Genomic DNA, 27,758 nt, shown 5'->3' on the forward strand with positions numbered 1-27,758 from the left:
ACATGGCATCACAATATAAGAGGTTGGATAATGTAGCATTTTGTGTGCTAGAGAGGAGAAAATGATATGGGATTTGGTAAAAACACAGAATTAAGTCTGCTACAATTCTTAACTCAAATTTAGCATTATATTCCTTGACAATAACTTTCAAAATGAAAAAGAAATATATATTTTTCATGAGCCACAAAGGCAAACAAAAGAATTAAAACTGTCTAAAAATGTGGCAAGAATGCTGTAAGAATATTTGTTCAGTGACAATGAAAATTTCTGTAAGTGAACTTGAAGTAAACAGAACTGGCTCCTGAAATTCATCAGATGGCACTGACATTGATTCTTCTTTGGGTGTACTGCTTTTTAAAAAGGACAGGCTTCAGACTAGGGAATAGTTCAGAGTTGGTTCCTTTTAAATATATTTTCAAGGAAAAACAGATGGAGAAGGAACGGATCTATAATAATAAAAGCATAATATGCAAATCAACTGAACTACAGAACAGCAGAACAACCGTCAGGATGACCTTCCAGATGACCACGCTATGATACCCACTGGCGCCAGCCCAGTCAAGGTGGGTGTGATGCGATTGGTTGGGGGCCTGGCCATTGCCCCATGATCGCCCTGCAGAGGGAGGCCCAGGGCGCCGGCCAGCGGGTGGGCAGGGCGATCCATAGAGGAGCCCCAGCCGGGTGGGTGGGGCTTACCTCTTTGGGGCTATTGATCATGGGGCTCCTGAACTGTGAGAGGGCACAGGCCAGGCTGAAGAACACCCCCCACCCCCAAGTGCATGAATTTCGTGCACTGGGCCTCTAGTATATTATAAATACTTAACTTACCAACCAATTACAATTGTAAATCTTATTTGGGTTTTGATTCAAACACACTATAAAAAATGTGACATTTATGATAAAATTAGAAGTTCTATACTAAATGGATATTTGATGACATTAAATAATTATTATTAATTTTAGATGTAATAATGATATTATGATTATTTCTTTTTAATAATCTTTCTTATATTTTAGAGACACATACTGAAATATTTAAAAACAAAATTATGTGATGACTAGGATTTTCTTCAAAATAAGAAGGGATGGCTAGAATTTTCTTCAAAATAAGCAAGTGGCTGGTGTAGGAATGAAACCAGACTAACCATGAATTGGTAATATTTGAAGCTGAGATATGGGTATAAGTACATGAATATTTAAAAGTGGTCAAAATGTACAAACTCCAAGTACAGGATAAATAATCACTAGAGGTGTAATGTACAACACAATGACTATGGCTAACACTGCTGTAGGATATGAAAGTTGTTAAGGGAGTAAATCCTAAGAGTCAGAAAGTATCACAAGGAAAACACATCTTTTTTATTTTATTTTTTTTTGCTTTTTATTATATCTATATGAGATGATGGATGCTAACTAAACTTAGTGTGGTAATCATTGCACAATACATGTAAATTGAACCATTATGCTGTACACATTAGATTTACATAGTGATGTCTGCCAATTATATCTCAAAACTAAAGAAATATATATTTGTTTTAGTCTACTTTGTTTATGTTTTCTATTTCCCACAAAAGAAAACTAAAACAAGTCCAACACACATAACATTTCATTATCAGAGGATTATTATTTTTTTACTATTGATTCATTGCCTGCTTATTTTTACATCTATATTTCTCTTTCTGATTACTTTGATTTTTTTAAAAAGTGTTTCAATCTTTCATGTCAACTGTAGTGCTTATCTTTAATAATTTTGGTAGAGAACAAAGATGTTGTTTCAAAATGAATGCATGTAGCAGATCAACACAGAAGTTGTACCACATTGAAGTTACCCAATGTAAAGAATCAGTGACGTCCCAAGAATCCTAGAGTGTGAAAGGAATATGTTCATTGATTGCCAGGATAGAATCAGTAGAAGTGGCCAATTAAAGAATCATTCCTTCTCTCCCCACTTCCTGAACGACTCCTTTGAATTTTCATGATTGCTTAAAAAAAAAGTTAAGTTCCCTAATTACTAAGGGTTATTTTCTCGAAAGAGGACTGAACTATTTTGCTTAGCAAAGTTAAGAGGACCTCTGTACCAAAAACAAAAACAAACAAACAGAAAACCCCAAACAAAAACCTTTTATTCCTGACCTGGCAAATTGTGTCAATTCAATTATAATCAGAAATATTTTTCTTGAGAATTTCTTGCTCCTGGTCCTGAAGCTCTTGATATTTAGCCATTGACGTTTACTAAGGACATTTTCAGTGCAGGATTCAGTGACATATTCCAGAGTAAGCTCTGAGATCCCAGTTAGGACCAACTATTGATTTCCTAAAAAAGTCAGTCTTTGCTTTTTTGTTGTTGATGTTGTGTGATTTCATTCTTTAGCACTCCTTATCAAAGGAATAAAGCTTTATTTATTTTTTGACACTTTGGGTGGAGAAAGAAGATTTATAAAGTTACAGTTCATAGTTTAAATCAGACCAAATGCTACCTATTTTCCTTTCCAAGCTGAATTTCTCTTTCTCTCTCTTAAGTTTGATCTGGTTCCTAAAGGGTGGCACCTAATCATTGTAATGTATTTCAGGCCCTTTAATTGAACCTCAAACTATACTGTGAATGTGAGGAAAACTATTTTGAAGACATATTAGTATAGAGACATACTAGTCTTAGTATGTCTTGTCAATATTATGTGATCATTTCCAATTGGATTTCTCTTGTGTCTTCAATATGTTTTTTGTTTGTTTCTCAAAGAAGAAAAATCTCCATGACCTGGTCATTCTGTCTAGTTCAGGCGTTTCTTAAATGACCTCTAATGTGTTATACTTATTCTATGTCTTGTAAATTTGGAAGATGCCCTTGTGAACTGATAACTATGGAGTTTCACTTAGAAAATAATGCCAGTATTAATTCAAGGAACTTGGAAGAAACCAATTGGCTTCCTCAAATCAACAATTCAGATTTGCAGGTGGTGTTCAGAGAATTCTTAATAATGAACACTTAGCAATATCAATTTAGAAAACTCCTAATATCAGTGTGAACAAATCTTATTGGCTCCCTAGATAGGTAAGTCAAACTAAATTTGGCAACTGCTCAAACAACAGTAGGAATAGGGGTTATTCCAGATACCTGCTAGACTTTTCAGAGCCTTTGGCCAATAAATCAGATAAAAAAGTATCTATTGAGTTTTCACTTTTCAAATAAATACATAAAACAAAAAGACATAGTTCTGGCCCTGAAGAACTATTACTATATAGCATATAAAAATTGCAAAATCATATGATATCGTGCCTGGATTCTTATGTGTTAAAAGAGTATTTAGAGATATACTTTGGAAGAGTTAACAATAATGGGTGATGAGGAAAGTAGTGGAGTAAATATTGTGATGGATGAGAGCATCTTTAAAAACTTTGCAAGCAAAACCTAGATGGCTATGTGATTAAGACCATAAGACCATAGTCATCACTTTTTTTCTGTATGACAAAGGGGTCAGTTTCTCCTGAAGGACATCTCCATCTTGAAGGTGGATGATCTGAGCCAGTGAGAAACGGAAAGATTCCTGTCTGTCCTTATGGGGCTCACTCTCCCTGCTGGTTCCAGTTGGTCCCATTCCTTTCCATTTTCCTTTCTGACTGCCTGCTCTGCTGACTTCAAGCTGCAGCATCAGAACTTTGGGAAATGGTCTCCCATTGAATGTTTCACCAGCACCCATAGTTGCCCCAGGTTAATTATTTAAAACAAATTCTTTGTTATGCATATTGGCTTATTATATCCTAGTAACTGACTTCTTTGCTTAAACTCTGACTCATTCAATCTTCAGCTCTCTCTTCTAAAACTCTGCATTCACTTTTCACCTGGCATTGTCTCAAGACTTTGGACACCGGGAGGCTAAGCATTGATTTCCTTGCTCAGTCCCTCAGTTAAAAGAATTAACTGAGCAGTTGTCATGTGACAGTCACTCTGCCAGACACAGGGATACAACGATGAATCTTTAAGGAGTTCTAGTGAGGAAGACAGAATCATAAAGAGAAATACTTACCATGAAACTGCTAACACTTGAGTTTTATACCTCTTCACCTGAAAGAGCCTATTCCAAAGCTGTAGTAATTGCTATATCTCCTTTTGATCCCTCCTTCTTATGATTTGTTAGACAGGATGGTAAAAATCTTCACTTTAGCCTGATTATTTCCCTCTACTCAGGTAAAACCCTATTATGCACCCAACCCGATGTCCTCAGATTCTGGAGATTTCAGGTCTAGCTGATACAAATAGATATTACTCCTGGTCCATTGTGAGTACCAGAGACTATAATCTCTCATTTGGGGGTAATTTTTCCTAGCATTGGGTAGTTGTGTTTTTTGTTTTTTTTTTTACATGCATGTGCATATCAGCTGGATCATTAATGTGGGTCCTCTACGGGTCCCAGATTTCTCTCTCTTTGCAGACCTTTCCTGTCACTCTCTTCTGTAAACTGTGGTGTCTTTGGCCTCCCAGCTCCTTCTTTTCAATTCAAAGAGTCCACCTGGCTCCACTTCAGCTCCCCATTTCTGACCTGCGGCTTGGAAAGTCTCACAGGGCAGTAAGCTAGGGCAACTTTAGAGCTTATGTCAGAGATAACCATCCTTCGTTGCCTGTTAGCCTGTGTCTTGAAAACCATTGTTTTATTTATATTGCCCTTTTTAAAATTGTTTTAGGTAAATCCTGACCTTGCCACTCGATCTTCGAAAGAAGAAGAAGTTCCGCCAAGTATCAAATGTTGGATTAATAAATTTGTATTCCATTTTTTAAAAGTCCCCCTCCATCCTAATATAGCAGCATCTATTCCCACAACCCCCCAAAGAAAACCCCCTGAATGTTACTAAGCCAGTAGACTATAATCTACATTCTAAGTGCAATAATGGGTGCATATTTTGTTGGCACCTCACAGGGTTGTTGTTGAAAAGCTTCCTAGAGAAGGTGATGCTCAAGTTGTTTCTAAAGAGTAAATAAGAGCAAAATGGATGAAGGAAAGAGAGGAGGAGGCAGATGGGAAAGCTAAAGAGAACCTAATACTGCCTTCCATTGGCTTACTTTCTAAGAGGCAAACAGACTTCCTTAAGAACCAACTTTGCCATCGACTCTTCTTCAAGTCACAAAAAGACATTGATTTTGCCTCCATTAGCCTTGCCTGTCTACAGGCTTGAACCCAAAGTACCACCTGGGCCCATTATTGTCAGGTAGCACTACCTGTTGGCTCCATCAGGCTGCTGCTTCGCAAGGACTTTGCACATTTTCCCTTGGCTCAGAGTTGGAAGCTCTGAAACAAAATGAGTTCCCTTTTACTACTCCTTACTCAGTCTGTTATAACTGTACTATAGCTGTAACAGATTTTATCCTTCCTCTTAACAGATGAATTTTCTTTTTTTTTTCTTTTTTTTTTTTTTTTTGCTTTTCTGATGTTGGATTATGTGATGGTTGCTGTGTGCTTACTCCTTTTATAGAAGCAGGAACAGAAGGGAGTAGGGTGCCGAGTTGTAGGAAAGAAGCCCCTGTGAGTGTATCATCACCTGTCCTCCCCCCATGCTGCCCATTTGTTAATGCTCTGGGCCTCCTGGTATGTAAGGCTCTGGGGGAAATGTAGCCACATGATGCTCAGCCTTACAACTTCAGGAAAAAAAATCCCAGGGAATCACAGGGTAATAATAGATCTTGTTATTCTTTAACATTTAATAAAGCCTGTAGTGATAGATGCTGAACATGAGCTGGTGTAGTATCTGCTTTTTTGAAAAGCTGAAACTCAAAAGATAGACGAGGGAAGGCAAATCCTATAGATGGACAAAGGGCTGAAGAAAGTAGGGAGGAAGCAGAATAGAGACAGATGGCCAACTCCACGGATCTTTTCCTTTTTTCCTCCAAGATTACCCTTCTGGGTAAGGATCCCAGGACATTCTGAAAGAGATTTTTTTTCTTTTCTTTATTCTATTTGCTTGTTTGTATTTAATCAAGATTTGCTGTAAACAGTAAAGCCAAGTTTCTCTTAATCACGCTTGCCATTAGCGGGGTTAAATACAAAACTCCTACTCACAATTACAACTATATTTTGATGAAAAACCTTCTCAGCCCACTTCATTTTCCATTTTCCCCCATTGGTTTTCTAATATAGGACTGGAGAGTGCTAATAGAGTGTTTTTGAACTTAGAGTTCCTTGTGGCTTTCTAAGTAAAAAAAAAAAAAAAACAACAACACACACACACAAAAAAAATGGTCCTACTTACTGCCATATCACCACTAATCAGGGCTTATGTGTGACTGGAAAATTAGAACCTTCACACGTGGCAGGCAGGAGACCTAGAGGCATAGTCTCAGAAAGAAAACATCTAAACACTGATGTGATTACCAAGGACAGAATATTCCCCTGTACCCATGTAGCTCTGGAAGTCATCCAAGTTATTAATAGCTATGGTGACAGGACTGTACATTATATTGTTTCCTCATCGACGAGAACGGAATGTTAGGCTGTGAGGATTGTGACATGGAAACTATGTGGGTTGGCTCTGGTGTGTTTTATTTTCTCCTTTTGAGGGCTTTCTGTCCTTTGTGCTTTTTAACCACTGCTTGTGGGCAAACATCTTCATGGATGATGAACAAGAAATGACCTCATGGAAATAGTCTGGTGGTGACCCACAATGGATTTAAAATAAATAAATACATTGATCACCCTCCAAGGTATACAGAGGGCTGTGAAGTGACTTAGTTCCCCTCATGCTGGTTCGATTCACTTAAGAGAATGAATCTGTACTTCTTTACTATGAATCAGTGGGCTAAATGCCTGTGCCATCCTAGGCTGGCCTCAGATTTCCCTCAGATCTAAAAAGGGCGTTTTTGTTGCTACTGAGACTGGGATTAACTAAAGAAAAAAAAGAGGGGGGGGCACAGATCTGGACAGTCCCAGACCCCACTCTGCTCCTCAGGCAAAAGCCAGATTCTGGCACGGAAGCACAGTTAGCACCCTGGGCAGGGTAAAATGAAGAGAATAATATAAACCACCAAAGGTGACGTTAAAAATATTCTGTGATGGTATAAAATCATTCATTTCTTCATAAGGTGTGAATGCATTTATTCAATTGTTTACTCAAAGGGACTTTTCCTATTGCATTTAGCATACAAAATTTAAGTATTTTTGCAGACATTTTACAAGGCTCTTTACATTAAGCTGTCTCATCAGTCTTCATTTGTCTCTGATTCTTCCAAGTTTTGACTAGTGTATGGCAAAGTAGGAAGGCACCCATCTTATTCCTCCATGTTTTAGAATTAGTTCATTATGATCTCCAAACAACTTGTTTTTATAATGGTGAGAGTTGATGCTTTAAGCGTTATTGCTGCCTTCTTTTACTCAACAGTCCAGATTGTTATATTATTATACTAGTAGCCCGTTTGCATGAAGATTCGTGCAATAGACCTTCATTCACCTGGCTTCCTGCACCAGTTTTCTGCCAGCACCAGGGACCCAGGCCTTGGCTGTGGCCACCGCCTTCTCCCTTCTTTCAGGGTCAGGGCTTGGCCCTGGTCGGTGGCCTTGGGCTCAGCGGCACCCAACATCCCTGCTAAGGATTGAAGGAGCCAATCCCCAGTGGTTTCCTGCGATCCGTGCAGGCTCCCCGCTGGTGCCCAATGTCCCTGCAACGGTTTCCTGGTGGGCGTGGTCGGTGGGCGTGGCTTGGTTGGTGGGTGTGGCTTGGGCGTAGCGAAGGTGCGGTCAATTTGCATATTTGTCTATTATAAGGTAAGATACTCAATACCAGGAGCTCTGGATTTTTGTTTGTTTGTTTGTTTGTTTGTTTGTAATCCCTGGATCACAGTAGGCTTGCCATTTAGTAAGTACTCCAAGAATATCAAAGAGCTAAGGTATTCCCTTTAGAATTACTACTTAGTAATTTATTTGCTTTTGTTTGTTTTGTGTTTTCCCCCCCCCCCTCTCAGAAAAACCTGGGAAATGATTATTACAGACAAAAACAAAACAAAACAACTCCCCTACACACCCACATACACATATAAACCCCACACAATAAATTAATTTGAATTCTGTCTAATTTAATTTCTCTTTTAAGCCCTGGCCAGTTCAGCTCACTTGGTTGAACATTTGTCCTGAGCACCAAAAGGTCACTGGTTCAATTCCTAGTCAGGGCACATACCCAGGTTGAGGGTTAGATCACTGGTCTCAGTGGGAGAGGCAGCCAACTGATTTTTATTTTTTCTCTTTTCCTCTCCCTTCCTCTCTCTCTAAAATCAATAAAAACATTAAAAAATAATTTCTGTTTTAATAATAATCCATAGATTTTAAAATATTCAATAAGATAGCAGTTTGGGGGCTTTTCAATTGTTTTGATTTTAGGATCCTCCTAGATTTTATGAAGACTCAAACACTAATTCTTTAAATATTCACTTTGTAGTTTGACACAATTTTTAGATTTTAACGTATCCTTTAGCACTATCAGAATTGTGGCCCCATCATGAAAGAGGTGTGCATTTCAGAACCTTTGTATTTCCTTCTGAGTTCCCCACTTGGTCATATTAGATGCTCTTTTCAATTTAATCATCTTTTAAAGCTTACGGGAAGTTTTTAAATGATACCATTTTGACTTTGATAAGCTCTGGCAGTCTGAATTCCTTGTGTTTCTTAGTCTTTTTCCTTGAGCTTGCCCAAGGCAAGGTCTAACAATGTAAAATCATTAGGGGAAGGCTTTATTTCCAATTTTCAATCATTTTTATTTTCACCATTCAAAAAGGAAGGCCATGTCTTGGGGATAAGTGTCAGTGCACACTTTGAAGATGATGGGATCATGTTTCTAACACAGTTAATTCTTGAAGTCACTTTTCTGTTTTGTTTTGTTTTTTCAATTTATGTATATGTTCTTAAAAATTAACTATGTTACCTTGAATGAGTTTCGTTCTTCTCTCTGATTAGACATGCCTTCTCTTTTGACTTCTACCATCACTGTTATATTTTCTGATTGGGACAAAATAACCTTTTGGCTATTCTAATTCAATTTTTCAAAACTGTCAATTTTCTTGTTAGGATAAAATAATTACATTTTAGAACTATTGTTTAGGAATTTACTGTACATCTTCTTACCTCCCTGTCCGCAGCTCCTGCAAAAGAAACAGTGCAGCTCATAACATGAAAACACACACACACACACACACACACACACACACACACACATACGCACACACACACACGGCATGTGAGCTTGAGCTTGCACAGGCATGTAACTACCAAGCCAGGACTAGAGCCTAGATTTCTATAGTTCCAGTCCAGTGCTCCTTATGAATGAAGGCGTATCAGACTCCTCCACTCTGCACATTATAGTGACTGGCCTATTACTTTTATTTTTCCTCTGAGAAAATAGAATAACAAATAGGACACATTTATTCTTTCTCTTTCTTTACCTCAGGCTGTCTGAAATCATCTTAAAAAAGCAAAAGTTATGTATTCTTTTGCCATTTAAAGATCCACAGATAAGTAACAAAGCAGTAACCCTAGAAAAAAATAGTGATAAGAGATGTTCACACAATTCACAAACTACTGTCACATGTAGCATCTCATTTAATACTCACTTTATGTACAGTACATGTGAATATCATTCAGCATATTAAGGATGATGACAGTTGAATTTTTCATGTTCAAACACACATGAGAAGGCAATATATTCTGACACCAACTTCTATATCAGCTAACTGGACTTCTTTCTTATTTTCCCTTTTCTTCTTTACTTTCATTCCTCATCTTTAATGCATTTTGAATTTCACCATCTTTTCATATATGAATACAATCTATTCACTTTTAGTGTGATTTCGTATGTGTCTGGAAACATTCTGGTGTTTTTAATTTGTGCTGGTAATCTATCATGCTTCTTAGTTGTTTGTTGATGTTTTATTTCCTGCCTCTGTTATTAGTTGGGTTCGTTTTCTTTTTTAGGTTTAAATTTTCCCTCTATTTGTTAGAAATGTAAGCAGTCTATATTTTTTCTAGTATTTCTCTTATAATTTTAATATGAAGAGCCCCGCAGGTGGTCCATGGGAGCCCTTTCTAGTCAGCTTCTGTTTTGTGTTTACATGTAACTTCCTTGCATCCTGATCCCTCAAGTCTCCAGACTCACCTCATAGTTTCTCCGCCATATAGGTGAAATCTGCCATTTAGAAACGTAAATCTGTGTGCTAGATGTACTCACTGCTAGTAAGGTTTATTATTTCTAGGCCTTTTCAGTGGATAGGGCTGGGATTTTTAAAAATGTTTTAGTCTCTAACTTCCAAATCAAACCAGAAACTACAGAACTTTTTCTCACCTTTCCTTACTCTATATTTGGATCTCTCTTCTCCTATAGTTTTTCAATATTAGCATGTTAACTCATTTGATCAATCTTACCATAAAAATAAAATATTTCAGAATTATTTTAAAAATACTATGTTATAAATGGTTACTAGCTAAAGACCAATATTTTTGAAGTTCCTTTTGCTTTTGGACTCTAGTACAGATGTACAGTTAAAATCTCGTTCAAAAGTTACCTGAATTAATTCCTTTATTGTACACTAGAGGCCTGGTGCATGAAATTCATGCACAGGGGCAGGGCGGGGGGTTGTCCCCTCAGCCCAGCCTGCACATTCTCCAATCCAGGAACCCACAGGGGATATCCGACTCCCCAGGGATCGGGCCTAAACCAGCATTTGGACATCCCTCTCACAATCTGGGACTGCTGGCTCCTAACTGCTTACCTGCCTACTTGCCTGATCGCTTCTAACTGCCCCCCTGCCAGCCTGGTCACCCCCAACAGCCCCCCTGCTGGCCTGGTTGCCCCCAACTTCCCCCCCTGCGGGCCTGGTCACCCCACGCAGCCTGCTGTTCAGTTGTTTGGTGGTCCCTCACTAACCCCCCTGCCATCCTGGTCACCCCATGCAGCCTGTTGTTTAGTTGTTTGGTCATCCCTCACTAACCCCCCTGCTGGCCTGGTCACCCCAGACAGCCTGCTGTTTGATTGCCCGTCTGATTGTTTTGGTCATGATGGCCCCTGACTTTTTATATATTAGGATGTTTGATTAGTGTTTAAATATGCATCTTGGTTCAATTGAATCTGTTTACATTTAATTTTAGAGTTTAATTTTTATTATTTGGATTAAATTTTACATTTTTAATATGTAAAGAATTTAGATGTGTCAAAATTATATAAAAACGATACTCAGAGATTATTCCCAGTTTTACCTAGTCAAGCCCATTTCCACCAATCCCCTATAATATTTTATTAGGTTTGAATTTAACATATTCATGTTTCTTTTTTTCTGGCATAAAATATAGCATACCACATGTGTTTTGCAGTTTGCTTTTTTCCATTAAACAGTAAATCGTTGTAATCACTTCATATCAGTTTGTAGAGCACTTTCTCATTCCTTTTAAAAACAAATGCATTTTATTAACTTTTTAATAAGTTTTGAATGTTTACAAATTGGATAGGTGAGAAATTGTACTCTTTTCCATTCTTAAACAGTAGTAAGAACAGCATGCTACTTCTTGGAGTGACCAGTTTTCTCTCTTCTCAGTGGATTTAACATTTCATGAGTCTTAGGTATACCTCTGGATAATTTTTGTTCTTTATCTAATTCAGTCACAATATGACTACATCTGCTTCCCAGCTAAAATAGATAAGGTATTCTTGAAGACAAAAGCTTCCTGATCTCCTGACTATGAGATAAAAATGACAAGCCCCAATCTTTTGTTTTCTAATTCTGTGATCTCTAACTTAGATGAAAACAACCAAGCATAATCCATAGCCATTGTATCATTCATTCCATGCTTATCTATGACAGCAACTGTGTAGCCCACCACAGCCTTTTCTTCATTTGGGAACTTTATTTTCCATAATTTCAGAAATAATTCCAGTATCTCCTTCATCAATGGATGCCATACACTACCAGTGTCCTATCCTTTAATGTTAGGAGAATCTATGCTGCCTTCAAATCTAACCAGGTCAGATAACACATTTCAGATTCTTGTTTCCCTGAGAGTGTTGTCTGTAGCTAGCTCTGGTACCAATTACTGTGCTGAAGAAAGCTCAGGTGAAGAAAAATCCAACTCTAGCTAGTTTCCCCCAGATTTTTCACAGCATAGTAAGTGGATTACAGAATCTTTGGGGCAGCTAAAGAATAGTCTCTAGATTGAGCATTGAAGCTTTCTGTACTCCAAAGCTGGGCTGCCAAGGAAGATGCTGAATTTGAGAAAATCAGGAAGGTGTTTACCAAATCAGACACTTGCCAAGTTGGCAAGCTGTTCCTCAAATTTTACTGACTACATACGTAGGTCAACGTAGTTCAGATTGCTCCAATGACTGTTTCTTTGGGCATAATTTCTTTCTCTTGTTGAAGTTACTTATCTTTTTCTCCAAAATTTTGTGACTCATGATTTTGCCTTGATCCTTTACCCTGAGGCAGTTAGGTGTTCTGCTTTATTTGTTTGTGTTACCACCTTAGAGAAGGGTGAAATAAGCAGATGTGGTTTCCATTTGAGACAATTTTCATAGGGAGCTGGGAGGGCTGAATGTACTATGTGGCAATGTTCCTTCTTGACTAGTCTGAGTGGCCCCAGAATTCCTGATATGTGGGCACCATCATTCACTCTAAACGAGCCTTCACATGCATTGATCCAATCCATTCTGCTTGGCTGAATTCATCCATTACCAAGTAGTAGGGAGTTGCATTCTATGGGCCAAAGGTGATTCTAGAGTCTGAGGAATACCAAGATCTCTTAAACTCTCACAGTTAGTAAGAATGGTAGAAATTATAATACCTTGACAGGTGCTATGCTTGAAGTATATGCAGAGGGCTTTGAGCACTAGAAAGGCAGAAGCATTGAGAAGAGTACAGTACATCTAAATTTCTTTCCCACTTCCTGAGATTGTGTCATTCTAAATGGCAATGTACTCTTCTAACTTTATACCTGGCAATCTATATTTCAAAATAAATAGTATTTTAAAAAGAGTTTCATCGCTTTTTTAATTAAGTTTTTCTTCAGATTTTCCTAATACCCTGCACTTCGCCTTCATAGCACTTGACAACATTGCTTTTTAAATAGTTATATGTGGAGTTAGTTGTCTAACTTCTTTTCTCTCCACTAAATTATAACTTCCTAGAAACAGGAATTGTGTCTGTTGGAACAAAACCACATATTCAATGCCAAATATGCAGAGGAAGAGCTTTGGAAATATGGGCCAAGTAGACTATGGTCATTTGTATGAAGAATAATACAATAATTAAAAGTAATAATACAAGAATCAACTCTGTGCTTCACACACTTACAACAGCCTAGCTTTGCCCCACCCTGAGTGTGCTTATTTTGAGTGAGTGAACTTGTTTTAGGTGTTTCACACATAAAACCAAAGCATCTTCACAGAGAAAATTTCACTGGGCTTCTCTGTGAATTTGGCACCAAAATATAAGTTATATTTCCCAGTTGAAAAGTGAAAGAGGAAGGCATCAATTAACTCAATCTTATTCTCATGCTCATGACTCATCCAAAATGAGAGGACAATTATACCTCTTTTCCACTGCTCCCTCTTCGCCCTACTCACCTGGCTGAAGTGGGAAACAGGAATCTGAGCCCTTTGTTAGCTCTACCAACTCCAAGCAGGTGTATGGACCACCACACAGAAGAGGGGAGGGGACCACTACTTAACACACATGGCTGTCAGTGCCCAGTACTTCTCATCAAATGAGTTATGCACTTCAGAGTTTTGAGGGAGCAAAATTTTTTGGGCCTGTGCTCTTGTAAGGCTGTTAAGAAGATAGGAAGTAAAGAGGTCATAGGTAAAGGTAAAATTAAAATAATAATAATAATAATGGAAATAAGAAAGTATTCAAGAAGTAAACATTGGTCTGATATTTTGAAGGGTGGTTTTAAATGTTGAAATACTTGTCACAGTGATTTATTTCCTAGTGGTATCCTTCTCAAGGTAAAAGATTCAAATCAATTCAGTGTTAGTTATAACTTAAAAACTCATAAACAAATTTTAGACAGAACCTTTGAAGCAGGAATAGTTACAAATGAAAATATCAGTATGACTTGAAACTAGCATAAAGCAATTTAAATTGAAATACTGAGGTTTTGCTAATAACCAGAAACTAGTGACATATAAGTTATATCTGTAAAAATTATAAACTATAGGAGTGTCACAACCCCAACACTCAAACCAAAAGTACAAGCACAGGGAGACAGAAAACAATATAGAAATTCTCCTGAGAAAAACAAGCAACTTTGAATGTGTTTTTTTCCATTATTGACCCTCTTTGAAGCCAGACTTAAAGTGTATATAGAGAGAAATGAAAAGGTTGGGTGGATATTTTTCCCTAAAAAGACATTTGGAATTTAGAATTGGGTGATTCGCCCTGGTCAGTTGGTTGGAGCGTCATCCCTTATACCAAAAGGTTGCAGGTTTGATTCCCAGTCAGGGCACATACCCAGGTTGCAGGTTCGATCCCTGGTCAGGATGTTTGCAGGAGGCAGCCTATGAATGTCTCTCTTCCTCCCTCACCCTTTCTCCCTCTCTATAAAAGTCAATGGAAACATGTCCTTGGATGAGGAATTAAGAAAAAATAAAAAAGAAAGAGTTGGGTGCCTCCTGTGAGAGTAGAGAAAGTGAGAGTTAAGGGTTTCCTGGTCTAATGTAGATTATAACTCTGAGCACTCAGTTTTTACCCCTGGGAAACCTGTTGGTGACAGCATTGTCAAGTGAGTATAGAAGATGGTTTGAAACATGTGAGTCATGGTTTCTTTAGTTTCAGAATGATAAAAATGCAGAAACCCTTTGAGGGGAGTGGGGAGATATATACTGCAATTAAGAGCAGACTCCTATAGGTGATATAATTAGAATAAGGCTTGGCTGAGTTACTGGGGACTTGTGGAACATTTAAGGATATATGTTGTAATTTTACATGTATTTGTTACAGGATTTTATATTGCAACTCTTTCTGCCTCAGTTTCTACTAACACCCCAGAATGACAGTGACTGGGACAGTACAGTGAATGTTAGACCCTCTTTGTAACATATACAGACTTTTCAAAGGGAAGGAAGGAAAACTTGTTTCCTGTCTCTTGGGTCCCTCAGCAAGATTAAAGATAGGAAAACGGGTCAGAGAGAGAATCAGGAAAGATTCATGAAAGATTTCTTTGGCCACACATGAAATCCCATCTTTAGGGAGGGTTGTGGGATGTGTGCTAGTTTTCAGTGTTGAGTTTAGTGGGAGGGGCTTCTTGAAGACTCCCAAGAGCATGGGGAAATGATTTTATGCAGCGGAGAGACTCAGAGAGCCAGTACCTTGCGCAGACCTAATGGGACTCAGAATCTTGGTGTGATAACCCTGGAGAAACCTTCAAAACTGGAGTTTGCTGCCTTTAGAGGTGGGGCCAAAGAGTGTTCCTGCATTGAGTTCAGCAGCCCCTGCTGGAGCCAGTGCTATATGGAGGTGCTCCCAACACCCGACGTGGGCCACATGGAAGGAGCCAGCATGGGCATGTCCAGAGCAGTGCTGCTCAAATTCTCACATTAGCTGCTAGTCTTGGTAAAATGCAGACTCTGATTCAGCAGGTCTGGGAATGGGGCTCCCAGGTGATGTCACTGATGCTGGTCACTAGACCATACTTTAAGGGGCCAAGAGCACTGTCTTATGGGGTATCCTACAGAGATTAGGGAGATGTTGGGTGAAGAGAGGCATTCCTCCTGTTCATGTCCATGGGCTCCAGTGAGATCACCAGCAGCAGTGGGAGTAGAGATGCATCCATCTGCCCAGGCCTTGGTGAGAGAAAAGACCTGCAGGGAATCCCCAAAGAATTCTACATCTCCCATGAGAGAAAGGCAGATTTGCTCCATTCCCAGGCCCAGAGGGGGAGCCACCAGGCAAGTGAGAACTCTCCCATCTCTCCTCTCTTCCCCAGTCCATCCTCCTTCCATGAACTTCTGGGGCTAGCAAGGAAGACTTATCTTTGGACATTGGGAGAAAGGTGGACAGGTGGTTTATGGACATAGGGAGGGTCCACATATATGGTTGGTGGAAGGTGAGTGGCCTAGGCAACTTCTATTGCAGAAAAAATATATAAAGTAGATTATAGATATTTATACTATGAGTTCCTCACCTCACATAGTGTAACAGACACTAGTTAGTTGTTTGCCAAATTCCCTTCTCTCCTGATCATAGAGTAGGGCCATTTTCCAGGCTTGTCTTCCAGTTGAGTCAATTTCACATCTGCGTTCTGGCCAATAGGATGTGAGCAGAAGTGACATGAGCCACTTGCAGGCAGGTCATGACTCCCCCATGTTCCACTCTCTTTGTTCCAATCCCTTTCTACTGGCTAAATGAGAAGTCCGTTGGAGACCAAGAGGAGGTTGGAGACATGAGATGGAAGAACCCTTGGTGTCTGGATAACTGTTTGGGGTCAACATGTGTAGGACTATAACTTAAGGGAGCAAATGCAAATACAGATCCATTGTGTTAAGCCATAGATTCTGTAGTTTGTAAAGCAGCCTACCTGAGTAATAAACATAGGTAGAGGTGGACACTTAAGAGAAATCATTTGTCAGAGTAAAACTGGGAAATACAGCAACTTGTAACTTTTTTTAAAATATATTTTATTGATTTTTTACAGAGAGGAAGGGAGAGGGATAGAGAGTTAGAAACATCGATGGGAGAGAAACATCGATCAGCTGCCTCCTGCACACCTCCTACTGGGGATGTGCCCACAACCAAGGTACATGCCCTTCACTGGAATCGAACCTGGGACCTTTCAGTCTGCAGGCCGACGCTCTATCCACTGAGCCAAACCAGTTAAGGCACACTTGTAACTTTCATCAGTTGTTTTTTCTTCGAGTCAGTGTGGGCAAACTTTGACTTCTGAATGCTCTGGGAACCAAGTATTCCACCTTTGTAGGTTTTGCCTTTTCATCTGGGGCTAGTAATCATAATGAGATAATGTCATCTCAAATTATCTACTTCCCTACCCTAGACAACCTTTCCTGGTGGAGACCATTGCTATGTGAATTTCTCTTCTTTTAGGGAACTTTCCTTGCTTTTTTAAAAATATGGAATGTTATCCTTTTATAACAGCTTTTAAGCCCAGGGGAATAACAACAGTCTTCTAATTGCAAAATTTAATGAAGAACTATTTCCCCTATAATGTACATGTATGCACAATCTATCTAAATAGAAAAGCATCCAAAAAGTTACTGTTGTAATTTTAAAAATATTTTATTTAACAATGTCGATGAACAATAATAGGGACTCTGTTAGGTGGACCTACTCTTTCTGTTGTAACACAAGGACCAGTTTCATTGAATTATGTTTAATAGATCCCCAAAAATAAGCTCAGTAAGAAAACCTCTCTTCAGAATGTGACAGAATTTATACACTTTTCAACCAATTGTTTTAGATCACGGACCTCTAGCTCCTTTGTTTGCTGAAATATTAAGAGATCAAAACCTCAGATTGAATTTGGTTTTATTCCACTTTTCTTTAAAGCTTTGATCTCCCCCTTGGAATTTATCAATAGTTTCATTCTCTTTCATTTTCTTTAGACTTTAGAAACTAAGTGGTGACATCAGGAAAATGTCATCTGGGTAAGCTCACAGCCTTCCTTTGAAGCAGCACATGTTCCCTGGGGCTATAGGAAAAGGCAAGCTAGCAGATATACCAGAATGTCTGTGGATAACTCTATTCAAAGGATAAAAGAGACACACATTCGATGCATTCCTCTTATAAAACAACAATTGAAATGAATGCATAGATTTTTTTTCACCTTTAATATTTTCTCATGAGAAGACATCAAGATTTTCTTCTGCCATTGTAACATGTTAAACTAAATAAAGCCTGTATTATAGTGTGTTGATGTCAAAGGAAACACAAATGATATTTTAGGTATAGACTTTTTTTAATCTGAAAAGTGATCTGAGAAATTAGAACAAGTGATAGAGATATATTATAGGCATTTAATAAGACTGACCCTTTGAAAAAGTCATCTTTAAAGTTTTACAAAGCACCCTGGATTTTAGAGAAACTTACTGAAACCATCATAATGGAACATCCCAGGGGTCTGCAGTACTTAGGTAAAGTAAAAAACTACAAAGGTAATTCTTTCCCCTTTGTAACTCAGCATGCTACAACCCTTTGCTATATGGGTATCTTTGTAACTCACATGAGTAGAACATTATAGTAGAACTTCTTTGTTAAAGTCATTGTTTATGAAAAAGATGTAAAGGAAGTAGTATGGAGGTAGAGAATATAGTTTCAATTTTTTGAAAATAGTGCTGTTTGGGGGGAAATATGAGCATTATAGAGAATTTACCATTGCACAATAAATAGAAATATAATTGCTTTCCTCTTCATTACATGAATTTTTATGTTCAGCTAAAAACAATTTGAAAAATGTAATAAAATTACACGAAACTTTTACTTGGAACACAGTTGGTTTTCCCCCCATCCCAGTTAATTTAGGAATGTTTTTGTGGAAAATTTTCTGATGAAAATTAAAATAAATCCTATTAATTTCTAACTAAAGATACACATATAAAAGTTAGAAAATAAATTAGCCATGCAGAGTAATAACCAGTAGATGAAATGTATCCAATTTTCAAATGTTATTATATAATAACCTCATGACCTTTATTGTGGTATGAGTTGAGTTTGATGTCTGGCTGGAAATTGGCAGCACTAGAATTTTGACAGAAATGTATCCATCCTTTTAAACTATGGAATTCAAAATACATTTTTTGTCTAAGTTGTTTAATGCTCATATGTGAAGTTCACTTGCAAATCTAAGATTTTAATTGGTTGTTGCTTTTATCAGGTAGATTTATGTAAGCATAATTCTACTAAAGTAGATACCACTATTAAGAAAAGTAATGATATATTTTTCCACCCTAGAAAATACATTTTAAATCATTTTAATCCACTACAAACATTTTGATAGTTTTTAGAGTCCCCTCATAAAGCATGTTTTTAAAAAAAGCAATTGGGCAGTGTTTGAACATAGGGTAATAATTCATACTAATTATGTTGCTAAACATAAGGTCTTAGGCCTAATAATATATCATAATTCATACCATATGGTCTAATAGTAATTAAAATACATTAAATATATAGCAAATATACATAATTGTCAAAATCTTGCTTATGTGGAATAACATCCAGTGCTTTATTATTCATAATAGTACCTTTGTTTGTTTTCTTGACAATGTTTTAATCATTAAAGAACGATTCTGAGTGTACCTTTAATACACACACAGACTTGGATTTTATGTCATACTATCAAGGCTATTAATGCTTTTGAGTCTTTGCTGATTTTTCTGTCATGTATGTAGAATGGGTACAATCAGATAGTTATAAAGTATTGATTACCACATACTGAAGTCTTACTCCACTGTGGAGAAAACAAACACCTAAACACAAAGACATTACTGACTTAGGAGATCGTGATTTAGAAAATTTTCAAGGGGTTTGCCCTTTAGCTCTATAAGGTCAACAAATGTTAGAGGAGGCAAGTGATTACAGGACAGATTAAATACTTACTATTTCATGATGCTCATGGTACCTCTAGTAAGCGTTTGTCAGGTTCAGCTTATGATGATACAAGCCCCAAACTGTGATCATGTCAATATGAATAGCAAGTGTCCTTTGGATCCTCAGTGCTTGGGACTCCTTACTTCATGTAAGCTTTACCTACAATAGTCTGCCATCAGTTTCACACAATGTTGTAGCCCCCCAAAGTCATTTAAATTTGAAGTTTTTAAAGATATCCTATATAATAGAGAGGTGATATGCAAATTGACCATCACTCCAACACATAAGATAACTGCCCCCATGTAGTCAAAGGTGGCTGCCACATGTGGACACAAGATGGCGACCACAAGATGGCCGGCAGGGGAGGGCAGTTGTGGGCGATCAGGCGAGCAGGGGAAGGCAGTTGGGTACAACCAGGCCTGCAAGGGAAGGCAGTTGGGGGGACCAGGCCTGCAGGGGAGGGCAATTGGGGGGAACCAGGTCTGTAGGGGAGGGCAGTTAGGGGTGACTGAGCCTGCAGAGGAGGGCAGTTGGGGGCGATCAGGCCTGCAGGGAAGGACAGTTGTGCGGGGAACCCAGGCCTGCAGGGGAGGGCAGTTGGGGGGGACCAGGCCAGCAGAGGAGAGAAGTTAGGGGCAACCAGGCCAGGAGAGGAGGGCAGTTAAGGGTGACTGGGCCAGCAGGGGAGGGTAGTTGGGGGGGGGGGGACCAGGCCTGCAGGAGAAGGCAGTTGGGAGCAACTAGGTCTCTAGGGGAGGGCAGTTAGGGGGGACCAGGCCTGCAGGGGAGGGCACTTGGGGGGGACCAGGCCTTCAGGGAAGGGCAGTTAGGGGTGACCAGGCCAGCAGGGGAGGACAGTTAGGGTGACCAGGCTGGCAGGGGAGGGCAGTTAGGGGTGACCAGGCCTGCAGGGGAGGGTAGTTAAGGGTGACTGGGCCAGTAGGGGAGGGCAGTTGGGGGTGACCAAGCCTGCAGGGGAGGACAGTTAGGGGCGATCAGGCTGGCAGGGGAGGGCAGTTAAGGGTGCCTGGGCCAGCAGAGGAGGGCAATTGGGGGCGACCAGGCTGGCAAGGGAGGGAAGTTAGGGGTGACTGGGCCAGCAGGGGATGGCAGTTGGGTGGGACCAGGCCTGCAGTGGAGGACAGTTGGGTGGGACCAGGCCTACAGGGGAGGGCAGTTAGGGGTTACCAGGCTGGCAGGGGAAGGTAGTTAAGGGTGACTGGGCCAACAGGGGAGGGCAGTTGGGGGAGACCAGGCCTGCAGGGGAGGGCAGTTGGGTGGGACCAGGCCTTCAGGGGAGGGCAGTTACGGTGACCAGGCTGGCAGGGGAGGGTAGTTAGGGGCAATCAGGCTGGCAGGGGAGGGGAGTTAGGGGCGACCAGGCTGGCAGGGGAGGGCAGTTAAGGGTGACTGGGCCAGGAGGGGAGGGCAGTTTGGGGGGGGACCAGGCCTGCAGGGAAGGGCAGTTGGGCGGGACCAGGCCTTCAGGGGAGGGCAGTTACGGTGACCAGGCTGGCAGGGGAGGGTAGTTAGGGGCAACTAGGCTGGCAAGGAAGTTAGGTGTGACCAGGCCTGCAGGGGAGGGCAGTTGTGGGCAACTAGGCCAGCAGGAGAGGGCAGTTAGGGGTGACCAGGCTGGCAAGGGAGGGCAGTTAAGGGTGACTGGGCCAGCAGGGGAGGGCAGTTGGGGGCGACCAGGCCTGCAGGCGAGGACAGTTAGGGGCAACCAGGCCGGTAGGGGAGCAGTCAGGCATCGATCAAGCTGGCAGGGGAGTGGTTAGGGTATGATCAGGCTGGGAGGCAGAAGCAGTTAGGGGCAATCAGGCAGGCAGCGAGCAGTTTGGAGCCAGCAGTCCTGGATTGTAAGAGGGATGCCCGACTGCCTGTTTAGGACATCGGACAGTCGGACATCCCTCGAGGGGTCCCAGATTTTGTGCACCGGGCCTCTAGTATTTCAATATAATCAGTAGAAAACTCAAAATGTCATGGACTTTGGAACCAGAATGATGAGGGTTTACATTCTGACAGCCTACTCCGAGCTCTGAGCTTCAATTTCAGGATGATGATTCACTGGTGATAATAATGACCATAGAGTCATATGTCAGTATTAGAAATAATATGTGCAAAGCACTCAGAACAGTCACGGCAAGTGCTCAGTGCACATTTGAAACAAGTTTTCACAAGGTGTAATGCCCGAGTTCACTGTTCATTCTGTTCTAATATACTGTGAGTATTGGGAGGGGCATCCAATTCAAATTTGAATTCAACCAAGTCTATTAGGTGCCTACCATGTGCAGTGCATGGCCAAGAAAGCTGTGTATATTAAGAAAAGCTGGCTTCTTCTGTTGCTTAGTGGCCGAGGTTAGGAAGTCAGATGTCAGGGAAATAGAGGAGGAAGAGGCAGGGTGTGGGGCTTGGTTGTTGGCTGGAGGTTGGGAGAATGCCTCCCTGTGATTGTTGAATGGTACAGTAGTTTGCCAGTTAGCCATGTATTAACTATGTCTTTTATTTTACTGTATTCTGATCCTTTGACATCTGGGCCTTGCTCATCATGGAGGTATTGTCCCTCCCGGGGCTAACCAAATCCTGGAGGGAGTCAACAACTCCAACCAACCCAGAGCCCACACCTCTTATTGACCTGTCCCACTCCAGGCCGCACCCCTGCCTAGGACCAGGTACCAAATAGCCAGATTCAGTCTCTGCACCCCAGGGTTTGCTGAAATTATTCAAAGTCCTCCACTTCATGTTTGCATACTCTGCCTCCCACATTCCTCCCCATGAAACCACAAAAAAAGCTTCAAGAGTGAGAGTTCCCTCACTCCCTCTGCCTCCTGACCAATCCCTGTGGGATTGGTATTAACAAACTGTCATCTCCTGACCTGTTTGTCTATTATTACTCCTAAACAATGAACATGTTATTTCTAAAACAGACATATGCCTGCATAATAATTCTATCTATATACTCATAAAGCTTTATGTGGAAAAAAAAACAACTCCTAGAGCCTGAAGCTTGCAAAAATGTTGTGAGAAAAACATCAGAAGGGAGCTAGATTAATGAGATTACTTAATTGCCCCTACGGCTCTGATCAGGAATCAGAAGCATTCCTTGTGAAAGATAACAAGAAGATAACAACAACAGCAAATAAATAAAACCACAGAAGAACAAAGTTGTACCGTTTTATTGGCACAGTAACTTTTCAAAGGCTGGTATGAAGAGAGAGTCCGAGTAGCCAGACATGATGGTCTGATGCCACCTCTCGGAACTCCTCGACAGCCCCCAGAAGCACATCAACAAACAGGCAGTTGCAGTACAGGAGGGCTGAGGATATACAGCAGGTGAGCCATGCAGAGGCGCTCGGAGAGGACAATTGACTTGTGATGCAGCATTGCTGCTGGAACCAGTAAATCTCAGCGTGCTGACTTGCACTGTGCAGACCTTTAAATGGGTATGACCCTTTCATCCCAACAGCTATGAATGTGAAGCCATATCTGCAGACTGACAAAAAAATTTCCTGTAACCTACGCTGAAGTCAGGAGATGAGATTTAACTGAAGAGCTCACAATCCACATATCCAGAAATACAGGGCACAGGAAGGAACTGCCTCCTAATCAATGAATGAAATATAAAACATGGGACTTGGTCCATATAGATATGCAGGGCAAAGCTAACACAACAGCAGAGTTCCCAGATTCTTAGATACTTTAGGTAAAAAAATGGTATGCAAAAGAAAAAAAAATCTAGAAATAATCTTAAAAAATCTGTATTTTGAAGAAAGGGAGCACCACCAATTACATTAAGATATAAAACACAGTAAGAAACATGTAAATAATTTTCAGGTTTGTAATTCTGATAAAACAAACACCTACAAAGAAATAAAAACACATGTCTGGTAGAGTATTTTGTATTAAAACGACTGGAGTACAAGAAACATGTGGTCAGACTATATAGGAACAAGTGTATAGTGTGCATGGATCCCTCCTCTCCTCCACCCCTCTTTCCTCTCTCACCTCATCCATACCTTTTTATGGCCTTTCACTTGCTACATGGAGGTAGCATGGCCCTATCACCATGGAGCCTGGAAATCAGAGTGTATCCCCATGGAATGGGTAAGAAAACACACACACACATACACACACACACACACACACACACACACACACACACACACGGAATCTCAGGTATTTAACTTCTGTGTCCTGTGCTTTTCTGTGTAAATGCGTGGAGAGAGCACCCAGCATGTATCAGAGGCAGCCTTCTGTGTATGCCGCCTGGAATCACTGGGCAGTTTTATGCTGTGGGTTGGATCACATCACATGGTAGTGTCCCAGAACTGGGAAGGCAGCTTGCTACAGGGGGCCCCTGCAGGCTTCTTCAGGAGCGTGGGCTTCTTGCATGGAGGTGGGGGCGGTGCTCTGGGCTCAGAGTGTTGCAGAATCTGCTGCCAGTCTTCTCCTTCCTCGCAGAGCTTTCGCCTCCAGTCCAGGAGTTCCTGCAGGGCCACACTTTCATTCTCTGAGAGCCTCAGCTGATGGATTACCTGTGGGGAAAATAGGGGGGAAGAGTAACACCAAATATATATTGAGAATGAGCGAGATGTATAATAGCAACACCTGGTTGCCACGGGACTGGACCAGGGTCTAAAGAGGCATCATTCATTCCCTATAAAACCCCCAGCACTCAGCAAATGACATCCAACTGGGTTGGCTGTGAGCTGCTTAATTAAGAAGAGTGGGGGGAAAAAATCAGTGGAACACTTAGGATAGGTGCACTGGTTAACATGTGATATCCTTCCGGTGGTAGAAGAAAAACTTAACTGTCTGTTTGCCCTCTATTATTACATACACTAGAGGCTCGGGGCACGACATTTGTGCACTGGGGGGTGGGGGGGGTGTCCCTCAGCCCTGTCTGCACCCTCTCACAGTCCAGAACACCTCAGGGGATGTCCGCCTGCTGGCTTAGACCTGCTCCCCACCGTCAGGTGGACATCCCCCATTAGATGGACACCTCCCAAAGGGTTCTTAGCACTGCCGTGGAGGTGGGAGAGGCTTCTGCCACCGTTGCGCTCGCCAGCCATTAGCCTTGCTTCTGGCTGAGTGGTGCTCCCCCCGTAGGAGAGCAGTGACCACCAGCATCCTGCATTGAGCATCTGCCCTGTGGTGGTCAGTGTGCGTCGTAGTGACCAGTTGTACCGCCTTTCGGTTGATTTGCATATTAGCCTTTTATTATATAGGACTAGAGGCCCAGTGCACAAAATTCGTGCACTGGGAGGGTGTCCCTCAACCCAGACTGTACCCACCCACTCCATTCTGGGACCCCTGTGGGATTGGGCCTAAACTGGCAGTCAGACATCCCTCTCACAATCCGGGACTGCTGGCTCCTAACCACTCGCCTGCCTGATTGCCCCTAACTGCTTCTGCCTGCCAGCCTGATCACCCCCTAACCACTCCACTGCCGGGTCTGATTAATACCTAACTGCTCCCCTGAAAGCCCCATCACCCCCAACTGCCCTCCCCTGCTAGCCTGGTCGCCCCCAACTGCCCTCCCCTGCCGGCCTGATGGCCCTCAACTGCCCTCCCCTGCAGGCCTGGTTCCCCCTGCAACTGCCCTCTCCTGCCAGCCTGATCTCACCCCCAACTGTCCTTCCCTGCCAGCTTGATCGCCCCTAACTGCCTCTGCCTGCCTGATCACCCTCAACTGCCCTCCTCTACCGGCCAATTGGTTCTGATTGGTCGATTTCTACTCCAGTCAGCATCAAAAGCTCCGCCTCCTAGGCAGCCATTGGATCCTCACAGTTGACCCAATTTGGTTCTGATTGGTCAGTTTCTATGCCTGTCAACATCAAAAGCTCCACCTCCTAGGCAGCCATTGGATCATCACAGTTGACCTAATTTGGTTCTGATTGGTCAGTTTCTATGCCAGTCAGCATCAAAAGCTCCACCTCCTAGGCAGCCATTGGTTCCTCACACTTCACCCAGATTTGGTTCTGATTGGTCAATTTCTATGCCAGTCAGCATCTCTGGGCCTATCAACAGGGCCTGATCAGAAGGGCAGTGCTGATCAGCAGCCCCAGTGGAGGCCTGGAAAGAAATGGAGGTGCGGCTGCTGGCCAGGCCCAGAGAGAAAGCGAGAGGGAAGTGCTGATCAACAGCTGCTACAGAGGCTATAGATCAGACCCTGCTTCTCTCTTCAGGCCTCTCTGGGCTTGATTCACAGCCCCTTCAGCAGTCAGTGCTGGGTTACCATGCCATGCTGGGTCACCACGGCAACCCAGGGCTGACTGCAGAACTGACTTCTGATTGGTCAAAGCCTCCGGTCGTGACAGACCCAGGGTTTTTATATATTAGGATTCTTATAACACCTTGTACTTTCTCTTCATTTAACATATTACAATTATAACTGTCTGATGTTCTTGGATTTCTCCAGGTTCACCTCATTCTAGAATCCACTCAGTCTATGCACAGTTATTAGTATCTTTTAAGGTAATGTGACACCTCATACTCAAGAGGGCCCATTCATGGTCTATGTTAAGAGAGGATGACACTAATGTAGAAACTGGTTCCAAGAGTTAGGTGTGGCGAGGGACAGCCACTAAAATATCAAACGAGCTCAGTGGAGGCATGTAGTTGTGCTTGAGAACATCTGCAACCCCACTGGTGCGTCATGCAGGTGCTATTTTGTGGCAGTGAATCCAAGCTGTGATTTAAACTACCTGCTGTGTGCTCTCTCAGACCTTGAGATCACAGAGATGGAAATTTTAGGGGCCTTTGCAGAAGAGCATCAAAATGTGCAATTGTGTCAGCTATTTCCTCTCGTTTTATTCGGGCATCTGAAGAGAGACACCCTGGAGGCGGAGCTTGCCCCTGAGCTGGGTCACTTCAGGACAACCGCACTACATGGATTGCCACGGGCTCCCCCTTCTGCCAGCAGCCAGTAATCCGTAACAGCTAGATATTGCAGAAACTGTTTTTTGGTTTTTGTTTTTTATGTTTGTTTTGTTTTTCCTATCAATTCTAAAGTGAGTATGCTGGTTTAAAAGAATGAGATTCTAGTCATAAACAATACATGTGAATGGGAACATTGGGAGCATTAAGAGGAAATGAGATGGCTCATCCCACCTCCAACTGGCTACTTTGTGCCAGTGCCACTTCCATCCTCTTCATCAAGACAAAAGAGAATACAACAAAGCAGGACACAGGTGGTTTTCTCCCCTGTGACAGCAGGCACTTAAAAGAAGCACAGGCAGTCCTTGTTCCAGCACAATTCTAAAACCAACTCCTCTGCCTGGCCACCCGAGCCTATTGTTTGCCCAGGAAGAAGATTTTAAAGCCCAGAATCAAGTTGATGGGCAGAACATTGAGACACGGTGTTAAAACACAGAAACCAAGAGGTCAAACCCATATCTAGTGTGCATAACTAGATTTCAGGAGCTGGTTTTTAGCAAAAGGAGTTCCCCCAAATTGACTTTAAAAACAACCAGAAAACTAAAAACAACAACAACAAAAAACCTCCTAAGTGTGGAAGACAAGACTGTGATTGTCCAGGTCCTGAAGCACCCTCCAGGCATCAATTGAAAGTGAGCTGCTGAAGCAGCATGCCCCACTTTAAAGGGTACTTTTCTCTAGCGTCCAAGACTGCACCAGAATGACGGGGAAAGAAGACATTCTCCTGCTGGGAAGACTCTCATGAAAGCCAGATTGCCTCTGCTGTCAGGGAAGTGATCCAAGGAAGGGGGGCAGAGGGTGTGCATAAAAACCATTTACTTAATAACACCTTAAAGTGCTAAATATGTGCCAGGTAGTCTTCTAAGCACCTTATAAGTGGTAACTCATGCAGTCCTCCTAAAGACTCTACAAAGCATTTTGTGATGAAGAAATTGAGGCACAGAGTGGTTAAGTAATTTTTCCAAAGTCACTTGGAAAATTATGGGACCAGGCAGGCTGGCTCCAGAATCTGCCTTCTTAATTATTACTCTACAGTGATTGTCACTTACTTAACAACTGTTATCCAGCATGCTAAAGACCAGAGTCTCTATATCACCTTCCTCTTCTTGTCTTTTTCTAAATGGCATTTGAGTAAAATCTGTATGTTTCCTCCATTAATGTATTCTAGTGCCTCTCTTTTTCCATTAGTGTATTCTGTGCTGATTACATTTAGCTTCAGTCTCATTCACTGTATGAATAATGAATATACTGTATATATATATAT

General features: G+C 41.4%; 1 protein-coding gene across 1 annotated transcript in view; it reads right to left on the minus strand.

Moving 5' to 3' along the window:
• Window positions 1-22,762: 22,762 nt before the first annotated feature.
• MYO16 (myosin XVI) overlaps window positions 22,763-27,758 on the minus strand; it is a gene marked incomplete at its 5' end in the record, with an annotated part of 447,953 nt that continues 442,957 nt past the window's right edge. Inside the window, one exon of the mRNA XM_079779480.1 lies at window positions 22,763-24,090. Within this exon, the coding sequence (XP_079635606.1) occupies window positions 23,863-24,090 (228 nt within the window). The 3' untranslated portion in view covers window positions 22,763-23,862. The remainder of the gene's footprint in view (window positions 24,091-27,758) is intronic.

Source organism: Cnephaeus nilssonii (genome assembly GCF_951640355.1).
Source record: "Cnephaeus nilssonii genome assembly, chromosome: 8".
NCBI lineage: Eukaryota > Metazoa > Chordata > Mammalia > Chiroptera > Vespertilionidae > Cnephaeus > Cnephaeus nilssonii.